The sequence below is a fragment of the Urocampus carinirostris genome, chromosome 17 (genome assembly GCF_059441175.1).
Source record: "Urocampus carinirostris isolate Australia breed hairy pipefish chromosome 17, RoL_Ucar_1.0, whole genome shotgun sequence".
Lineage (NCBI taxonomy): Eukaryota > Metazoa > Chordata > Actinopteri > Syngnathiformes > Syngnathidae > Urocampus > Urocampus carinirostris.
This window is the reverse complement of record NC_142365.1, coordinates 17710850-17721613: the sequence shown is the minus strand read 5'-3', so window position 1 is coordinate 17721613 and position 10764 is coordinate 17710850. Positions and strand designations below refer to the sequence as shown.

The window sequence follows — 10764 nt, the reverse complement described above, 5'->3', positions numbered from 1 at the left end:
AAATACTCGTGGGTCAGGAAATTTGTACTTATTTTACGTATTGATTAAAATACAAAGTAAAAACACATGAACACAAAAACACATGGCGGCCAAGTGTGTCTGTACCTCTAATTGTGTCTCATGCTATGAAAAATAAATGCAAATTTCTTGAATTCCACGAAAAAAAACCTGTTGAAATTATTGTATATATATTTTCTATTATTATTTAAATCAACGATTTTTCAAATCATGTTTTACTACTGTGGAGGCGCTACAGTGACATCTAGTGGTAAAATATTACACAGTCTCCGTTTTCGATGCCCAAAGGCTTGTAAAAATTGTAACTTTTCTATCCCTCAAATACTTCAAATGTAGTCTTGGCCAGACAGGAAAATAAATGTTCTGTCTGTCTGTCTGTCTTTTTTCTTTCTCTCTTTCTTTCTCTCTTTTTCTTTTTTTCTTTTTCTTTCTGTCTCTCTCTCTGTCTGTCTCTCCGTCTCTTTCTCAATTTCTCTTTCTCTCTTTTTCTTTTTTCTTTTTCTTTCTGTCTCTCTCTCTGTCTGTCTCTCCGTCTCTTTCTCAATTTCTCTTTCTTTCCTTCTCTCTCCCTCCCTTTTAGGAAGCTGTCCACCAGATGTTTTGTTCTTCCATATATTTCATTTTGGTGATGTGGTGTATTAATAGTCTGGGTAGCCCTTTTGAGACTTCTCCTAATTAAGGGCTATACAAATAAACATGACGCGCATGTGTATAGACACCATTTTCTTTAAGTCTGAAAATTTGTATTTGGTTGACATACCATGAGCCTTACCTAAAGCTGAAATAATTGTCTGCTACGGGTACCCAAAATCCCGAAAAAGCCTGGGATAAACATGAGAAGTAAAGACTTTTGCACTTTATATTATAGTATTAATATTTCATTTTTTTGTTTTATGTCGATTTAGCACGCATTTTCAAAAATAGAAACTATATGTCACGGTTGCCCAGCTGCGGCTCATTGACTGATTGGCTTCCCTGATATTTAAGCTCAGTGCTCTCACTCACCCTCTGTCAGTCCGTCACCGAACCCCTGCACCCGCAAGAAGTGGGTTTTGACTCTGTCCAGTTTCCTGCTTGGGTTTCCTGTCCGGTATCGTTCCCTTCTATTTTGTCCTGTTTAATATCGATCTCCAGTTTCTGGTTTCTGCTTGTTATCGGACTCCAGTCTCCGGTGCCTGATATCAATCCTGTCTGTCCCGTCCTGTCCGGTACCGACCCAATCTGTCCGATATCTGCTTGTGCAATTGGTATCGATCTCGTCGGCCTTTGGCTTCCTCTCATTCCACGCCAGACTGCTGCCTTACATCTTCCGCCCAACGATCGCAGAATCACTGGCGTTTTGGGTTAATGTGCATGACTGCCCCATTTCCCGTAAAATAAAGCTTGTGTGAGAAACGTCACGCATTTGGGTTCTCCTCATGTTCCGGTTCTTGACACTATAGGCCACTGATTGTGCCTGAATGATAGTGGCTAGCATTGCTGAAGCATTGTCTAGCATTAATACTTGCGTTAAAAACATGGGAAAATTTAGAATTAATACACCACAAAAAAATCCTTTCTTAATTTAAGCAGTGAGCATACATTTAGCTTTAGGGGTCGCAAGCTGCAACAAGTAACAACATGAGGCACAGGCAGCTTTTGTCTGTCTATTTGTGACTGTTAAAAGGGAAAAATGACTGACAGCCTTAAGAAAATATTGCTTCATCCGATCATATCGCATTATATTTATTAGGTTCCTAATATGTTCAGTTGTCTTGATTGATCTATATGTGTCATTTGGAAATGATTCAACATTCCATCAGCCTGGCCCTTGTCTTGCAGTCAATTTTTGGATTTGGATCTCTCCATTTGACACTTATGCACTTTACCATACAGTAGTGGTTCTCAAATAGTGGGGCGGGCCCACTCAGGGGTGGGGCTGAGAGGCTCCGTCAAGGAAGGTGCGCCCCCGTTTGACTTACGGGAACTTTTTTTTGTAACTTTTTCAGAATAAAGTGAAATTGAACCTACACCACACTAGGTAGCAGCGTTCTCATTGGCGAGAGACAGGAAAAGAGCCAAACAAAGGTCTCGAAAGCTAAGATGAGTAAGTTTGACGAAGCATACGTAGCACTTCACTGCAACCAGTGCAAAGATCGGTGAGCCTGCTATCTTAAAAACATTGGCAGAAAAAACATTTTTTTTCTGCAAAATTGTGTCAAAAGCAAAGAATTTGGCATGAGCGGAGGTGATGTGTTACCACCACAAGTCAGCAAAAAAAAGATGGGGAGCACGAGAGAATTTCTTCTTCTGAGGGAGGGCGTGAGGGAAGATAACTACTCTCCAGTCTCCCGAAGTGCAAAATCAAGAGCTTGCAGCTAGTACAAAATGCTGCAGCGAGGCAGTCTGGTCATCCTGGAAGAGGAATTACCTCATGTACGGTTGCTTCTCGAGTTTTCTTTATTTTCCTCATGTTGAAGATTTTGAGTTTTTCCTTGCCCTGATGTAGGTTTTATATCAGGGGATGCTGTAATAATAGTCTGTAGTTTGCAATAATCTGTGGTTTGTGCAGCCTATTGAGACTCCTTGTGATTACAGGCTATACAAATAAACATGTCTTGACTTGACTAGAAGCACTGCCATACAGTGACATCCTGTGCTCAAATAATACACACTGTCCCTTTAAGAAAGCCGTTGAGGTATGTGATAAGTCATCAGTGTTATTTTGACTTAAAAAAGGAAACAAACAATGAAAAATTAACCATTTCTCACACAAATAGATCTGGACATGCACGCTTATGGCCTATTGCAAGACTGAAAATATGCCAATGTGAATTTTTTTATGTCATATTAAAAACAGATTTAGTCTCCAGGCCCAAAGGTTGCCAAAACACAAATAAGCTGTAACCGTCTACCGGACATACATCCGCTTCTTTTAGGTCCTTTATGTCCTGTTTTCAAATTCCAGCTCCAGTGGACGGGGGATGGGTATGTGAGGACAGAGACATTTGTTGTTTATACAACAATGTTACTGTGTGAATCCATTACAACCAGAGTCAACATATCAGATTTCAGACAATGGCTTTATTTTCGCTCTTGAGGCCCGTTTCAGTAGAATTATTGGTCAGCAATGGAAGGCAACTTTTGTTCTAGCTCCCAGGATGTCAGGCTCCTTTTGATGGTCTGCAATTTCAGGCTTTAGGACCTGGCATGGGGGAGGATTCTTGTCCTTGACGATCCATGGGCGGGACATCCTGGAAACAAGACTCCAGTGCAGTTTTTCTTCACTGAAAACTGGGCTTGGCTTCTGCAAGTTTTTCCTCCAAAAGTTTGCCTGCAGGTATCAGAACAGGAAAAAGTCAACCAAAAATAGTACTGTTTGTATTTGGAAACATATTTGAAGAGATCAGCGGGAAACTGAAAGGACCTAATAAGGTAAGATAAATGTATAAATAGATGGAAGTAGTTGGAGAGGAGTGTTCTACTGCAGATTATTGCCTGGGCATGTGCAAAGAGATCTCAAGTCAAGATTTTGGAGACCGCACCAGTGATCATATCATGCTGTAGATTGAAAATGTTTGAGTGAAATGTCCCTAATATTAATATTAATACCAATTTTGCATCATACAATCCTTTCAGTTGTGAGTGTGTTTTCAAAAAAAATCACAGCATCTTTTATGTCTATTATTGCTTTTGAAGTGGTCAAAATTGCTGGAAAAACATCATTTTTCCGAAAAGTGGCACTGGTATATTAACACTCATGACTACCGGCTTTAGATGAAGGACAATAATAACATTCTGTAAATTACAAAAGTATCATTCATGCCAAAGTTACTTTCATAATATGTCAGAAAAGTTTTTTGGACAACATTTTTTATATTTATTTTTATTTTTTTAATAGTTTAAATAATGTGCAAACCTAAGCATTTCAGTACTGAATTAACAAGAGTTTGGGCTAAGATGCACCCAGCTGCTGTCTACGTGGCTGTTACGTAATACTAGCCTTGAGAGATGTTTCAATTACATGCCTAAACTGCTGCAAGGATTATTCTGAAAAATGTCCTCCATGTTAGCTACAATGCAGTGGGAACAACATTATTTGTGGCAGACCCAAGTTACCCATTCCTCAGTTGAGGGCGAAAAGTGCTAAAATGACAAATAAACAAAAAAATGGATATTTTAAAAAGATAACAACTACATCACTTTGACCTCTAAAGCACTTGGTAGAAATTGTTATCCTTTTTTTAAATAAACAGTCGGATATCCTAATATGCATCATTTCTAGGCTAGTTGCCAGGCGCCGGTGGAGGTGACCCAGTAGGGACGTGTCGCCGTTTCGATGCACGGCCCTGATGGGCACCGCAGAAATAGACATCCGTGGAAGGGCCCAGTGTTTGCGCTTTCTGAAGTTGCTGCCGACTCTCGGGGAAAAAAAGCTGCAACCCATTGTAAGCCGCGGTGTTTAAAATGTAAAAAAAAAAGTTGTGGCTTGTAGTCCGGAACAGGTAAAATCTTAGGCCAGAGAACAACCTGACCAAAATTTTGGGCTGGGTCGGGCCTCAAAAGTCTATCATTACGTTTGAGTTGGGCCGGACCGCTCTCTGGCTGCCATTTTATTTTCAGCATTCACCAGTCATGCTTCTCCTTAACTTTTTGACTCTCTCACCCTTTAAGTTCGAAGGTAGATTCCTAAGGATGTATTGCTGCGGTGGTTCAGGGCCCAATTTTCAACCGGCAATATAATGGACAGCCTTAAAATGTTCCCGTCAACTCTTAATAAAATCCGTCAATGATACCAAATGGTCGGTTTGTGTAACCTCTGAGAACACAGAAATGTAAATGATATCAATGTTGGGTGACGAATGGACACGCAACGTCACCTGGAGTTTGTCTGTATGGACCCAACTCTGTCAACTTTGCCAATGCCTTTGTGAAAAGCGGTAAAAATAATTTATACAGTCATGTATAACTCAGATATCATTAGAAAAGACTTAATTCGTTATCATAAATCGCCTCACCTATTCCCGAGTACTCACAAAAAAATAAATTAATAAATTTGGGGTTTGCGTTGGGCTCAGTCCTACAAATCAAGTAAATTGGTTGGGTTTGGGCTGGGTTTGGGTTGAATCAAGCTTTAATACCTGCTTGCATGGGTCTGATAAGGCTGAAATTTTTAGGCCGGGTCTTACCTCTGGCCCGGAATTTACGGTAACTAATGGTACGTGATATCGATTTGTGATTGTCTTCCTTATGTCTCCTCTTAGCTATTTACTTGTGGACACCTAAGCATGTGGCTAAACGTGGTGACTCTGGCCCTCTTGGCAACTGCAGCATCCGCTGCTACCGCAACTTCTGCTGACAAAGTCCTGAGTAAACACGCCACCACACTAGCAGACAGCAGTGTCCGTTTGGCTTTCAACCTTTACCAAGACACAGCCAAAGACAAGAACATAGAAAACATCCTCATTTCTCCAGTGGTGGTGGCATCCTCACTCGGGCTGGTGGCTCTTGGTGGCAAAGCCTCGACGGCTTCTCAGGCTAAAACCATTTTAAACGCGGCAAAAGTCACGGACGAGCAGTTGCATTCCGGCTTGGCTGAGCTCTTGACTGAGTTGAGTGAGGAAAAGACACGTAACGTCACCTGGAGTTTGAGCAACCGTCTGTATGGACCCAACTCTGTCAACTTTGCGGATGCCTTTGTGAAAAGCAGTAAAAAGCATTATAATTGTGACCAATCGAAGATTAATTTCAAGGATAAGAAGAGTGCCCTGAATGCTATCAACGAATGGGCCGCTAAGTCCACTGATGGGAAAGTATCTGAGGTCACCAAGGAAATAGAGAAGACTGATAGTGCACTGATAATAAACACTATGTTTTTCAAACGTAAGTATGAATATTGCTTATAGTCTTATTTATCTCCATGTGCTCACTTGATTTGAACATACATTACTTATTGTTATAAGGCAGGAATCACCAACTTTTTTGAAGCTGAGAGCTATTTTTGATAATGATTGTAACAAAGGGCTACAATTTTAATATACATTTCTAAAATAGCAACTTATTACTATGTTGTTATTATGTTATTACCTGGCTGTAATTTTTCAAAGTTAAGCCAACTACTAAAACATGATGTCAATAAGAAATCAAACTGCCTAAAGAATTGCGATGATCTATCACTGGTGAGCTATTTTCAGGCTACTGATATGTTCTGGAACCTCTTTGGAGCCAGTTCCATGGAATACACTAGCACTAGCTAGCTTGTAAACTACCTCTGGCTGGCTATGAGCACAGATTAAAATTTAAAAAAGTCTCAAAGTTGTGATCTTGGCCTCTGTGGTGGCCAACAAGCTAACAAAGCATGGCAACTAAGGATGATAAAATGTCAATGTCTATTGCTATTCTCAAATGTAAATATCGCCGCTGCCATTTGAAGAACAAAGATAATAATTTGTACATTTATTTCCAATTATAATGATGAGTTTATAGTTTAGTCAACACTTAAAAAAAGGAGATCGGACATCAATGTATTTTTAACTTGCAACGAGAACAGGAGAGGACTGTACAAGTTTTTCTATTCATCCTGCAGATGATGTCTCTTTGTTTGCCTGTGACTGCCATCTCTGGACATAAGTGTAACTGCAGAATTTGTGTTAAAGCTTGAGCATGGGGCCACTTCGGGATTGATTTTATGTATGTATGCTCTTTTTCCACAGCTCACTGGGATGAGCAATTCCATCCCAAAATGGTTGACAAACGAGGATTTATGGCCTCCCGTGGATACACTGTCGCCATAGAGATGATGCACCGCACAGGTAGGCTATCCTAACCGGTAATAATGAAACAGATGGCATCAAATGAAACTTCTGAGTTCTTGGGGACCTCATTTGGCTACAAGAGTATGAGAAGAAGTGACGCAATAACAATTTTGTAATCGATTAAACTCTATTATGTTCAAATCTGAGCTATGACGATGCAAACATGTTCAGTATTGCTTCACAGAGTAAAAGTGGATGTTTGGCGTTCTATCTTTTAATTACTGTACTACAAAAATAATTAGGCCGCTCACGCAAACCTACAGGAATGTATTTAAGATCAAACAACACCTTTTAAAATGTTGTTGAAGTCATTCACTGTCATTTACAGCTCAAGATAGTTGAAAACATTTTTACTTAGCTGTGAATAAGTTAAACTGACAGTCAATTACTTTTCTACTCATCTATTAAATTGATTCATCTTCAGAATATAATTGTGTCTGATATTAGAGTTTAAAACTGTTGAAAAAATATGTTTTGTCAAACAATTAGTGACACATTGGGGGGGATCAAAACGTTGCCAGGAACATTCTCTCTTTTTTTCTTTTATTTAGTCAGACTTACCATGTCAGGTACAATTACAGATATGGAATATTTTGTTTTAAGGTGTGTTTATTTTGCAAAAATCTTATGAAATGACTTGAAAAAAATATTTTTAAAAGAAAAAAAACATGAAATAAGCATTTTTAACTGTCACAACCGGAATGGAATTAGGAGCCAATTACATAACGTTTACCACAAGTTTTGTTGAAAGAAAGAGGAAGGGCTGCACCCACGATCCGGTATTCGCTGGACGCGAGAAGCAAATCGCTCTCGCCCTCAGACTGTGAGCCGAACATGGAGGTGGATCTTCCGTAGCGAGCGATGGCGGTGTCAGAAACGGAAAAACAGGTCGATAGCCGGGACAGGGAGAGCAAAAACGTGGTCGGAAACGAGTCCTAAGCCAGTACGGGAGAGTAGACGTAGTTGGGATCAAAAATGGGTCATAAGCCTGGAAGGGGGAGCAGACGTGGTCAGGATAAAAACAGGTCGTAGCCAGAGACAACCTGGAGCAAAAACGGAACAGACAGGAGTCGGTGTCAAAAAAAGGCTTGCCTTGTATCAACAGAGGTTCGCAGACGGACTGACTACAGGAGAGTGAGAGGACTGGGTTTAAATAGGGACAGGGAGCCAATCAGATCCCGCAGCGGTTGGTGTCAAAAGAGCGGGCACAGGTGATTCACATCGGAAATCAACTTCATAACAATATTATTTTATTTTTATTCTGTTCTTATATTTCAATATCTACCATAGCATACACATACTTTTCTATTTGTAGAATGTTTATCCATTTCATAATGTGGCCATTTTGAGATTTGCTGCTTCAGCTTATAATATACTGTAGAAACACTAAATTTACTGAGAGAATTGTTAGGTTGTTGTTGTTTTTGGTACATAAACAAATTAATTTTTTGATTCTACTTAATCTTTCTTACTGTGAGTAAACACGTTGCTGCGTAGTGTTTGGCTGAGCTTGACTCGTATGTTATAATGAGTCGTATTTCAAGAGATATTTGTGAGATATATATTTCTTGCTTCCATTGCCAGATTTATTTGCTCTATTTAAGCAAATAAATTTTGATTTATTCTAGTCCTTGTTATCGATTTTTTATAAGTGATTTTTACCAGACGAAGCAAACATCATCCCAAAGTAGCAAGTTATTTGCTTAATGTATAACATTGATATTTCATAATTTGCTTTCATAGGTTTTTATGACTTCTACGATGACACCACCAATAAATTGTCCATTCTGAGCATGCCGCTGGCTCATAAGAAGTCTAGTATGATCATGATCATGCCGCATCAAGTGGAAAGTCTGGAAAGAGTGGAGAAGTTATTGAACAAGAAGCAGTTGGATACCTGGCTGAGTAAGATGAAGAAGACAGCAGTAGCTTTGTCAATGCCCAAAGGCAGCATGGAAGTTAGCCACAAATTGCAGGTAATTATCAAATAAGTCCTTTACCATTCTTTAACAATGAAATTTTTATCCGTCAATTGCAGTGAATGACGAAAAAAACAAACACAATGTTACCTCTTTACGAGCTTAATTTGTTCCAGGATTGAGCTGATAGGTAAAATTTCTCATGTAATGTGTTATTTTTCCCGATATGAAATAATTTAAAACTAAATGGTCTGGGAAGAGTGAAGTACGACAGTTGATGTTACGTAAGTACCTACTGTACACTTAAAATTAAAGTTACTGTAACTTTAAATAAAAGTACACGCAAACATTTTAAGGCATACTGTATTTAGTTTGTTTCTTTTATTTTAATGAAACAAATCACTGCAAAAACTCTTCCTCGGCTTTGTAATTTGCACTCCCACAGTCACAGAGTTCCAGCCATTCCATCTATTCCACCCATCCCTTATCTGCACCATTAATCCTCACTAGAGTTGTGGGGTGTTGGAGCCCATCCCAGCTATCTTCAGGCAGTTGGCAGGGGACACCCTTAACTTGTTGCCAGCCAGTTGCAGGGCACAGTCAAACGGTTGTCTTTTTTCATTTCTAAAACCAGCCATGGCGGGAATTGAAATCAATTCCGGTTGTATCTGACGCTGCCTCAAGTTTTTGGTCACTGTAGAAGGATAGCAACTTGTTCTTTGTGTAGCTATCTCTCGCTAGCTCCTTGATACATATCTACGACCACAAAAGTCTCTCCATCTTGTAATCAAAAAATGGTTCACAATTTTGAAAAAACAGCAACGCCCCTGGTGGGTTTTATAGCTTTGATGACATATTACTGGAGATATCGATCAATCGTACTATTTAGCTAGGTCACCCACACCAACACTATAATTTCCCTCATCACAAACTATTATTTCAGTTTCCATTATTCTCCTCTTTTTCTTGGATACATCTTCCCATTTACAATCCTGGAACTCGTAGCTTGTGACACAAAAAGCCACAAAAAGACGTTTTATGCTAAAAACCAACTTGCTGCGTAATATAAGCAAGTGGCGCGGGATCAAGCGCTGATGGTAACAACGAGCGGTCTCAAGTTGTCTCTAGTAGTTGCCTTTAGGACTGCTTGTAGCTTGGATTTACCCTCGTACGTAGAGCAAAATTTGTGTTAAGAATAAAACTTGGATACCAAGATTCTCATGTTTAGGTGTGCTTGTACAAAGAGGTACCACTGTACTGAAATATTTCACTTAATTCTCCATTCGTCATCAGAAACAACTTGAGAAGTTGGGCCTCACGGATGCAGTGAACAAATCCAAGGCGGACCTGTCGAACATATCAGGGAAAAAGGACCTCTACTTGTCGAGCATCTTCCACGCGGCCACTATCGAGTTTTCGACGGACGGAAACGAAATGGACACCTCCATCTTTAGCAGTGACAAGCTCAAGTCCCCCAAACTGTTCTACGTCGACCATCCTTTCATCTTCTTGGTAAAAGACCAGAAGACCAACTCCATTCTGTTTATCGGCAGGATGGGCAGGCCCAAAGGAGAAAAGATGAGGGATGAATTATAACACACAAACTAGTGTGTCTTAATACCGTAATTTCCAGACTATAAACCGCAAGTAACCGTAAGCGGAACCCAATATATTTTTAGAGGAAAATAACTTTGTACATACACTACGGTTGAAAAGTTTGGGGTCACCCATACAATTTTGTGTTCTCCATGAAAAAGTTACACTTTTATTTATCAAATGAGTCTTCCAATGTCTTTATTCTTTTGCCCATTTTAAGCTCTCCCTTTTGTTGGCCGATCTTAGATATGGCTTTTTTTTGCCCCTCTGACTTGAAGGCCAGCATCTCGGAGTCGCCTCTTCACTGTAGATTTTGACACTGGTGTTTTGTGGATACTATTTAACCAAGCAGCTAGCTGAGGACTTGTCAAGCATATATTTGGTAAACTAGAGTCTTATGTACTTGTAATGTATTAAAAAGTTTTCAGTTGTGCTAA

General features: G+C 39.6%; 1 protein-coding gene across 1 annotated transcript; it reads left to right on the top strand.

Annotated features, from left to right (window-relative positions):
• The first annotated feature begins 3246 nt into the window (after positions 1–3246).
• serpinh1a (serpin peptidase inhibitor, clade H (heat shock protein 47), member 1a) lies at positions 3247–10764 on the top strand. Its single transcript, XM_088321498.1, has 5 exons — positions 3247–3432; positions 5262–5880; positions 6711–6809; positions 8556–8788; positions 10025–10764. The coding sequence occupies exons 2-5, from the start codon at positions 5286–5288 to the stop codon at positions 10325–10327; spliced, it is 1230 nt and encodes a 409-aa protein (XP_088177624.1). The 5' UTR covers positions 3247–3432; positions 5262–5285; the 3' UTR covers positions 10328–10764.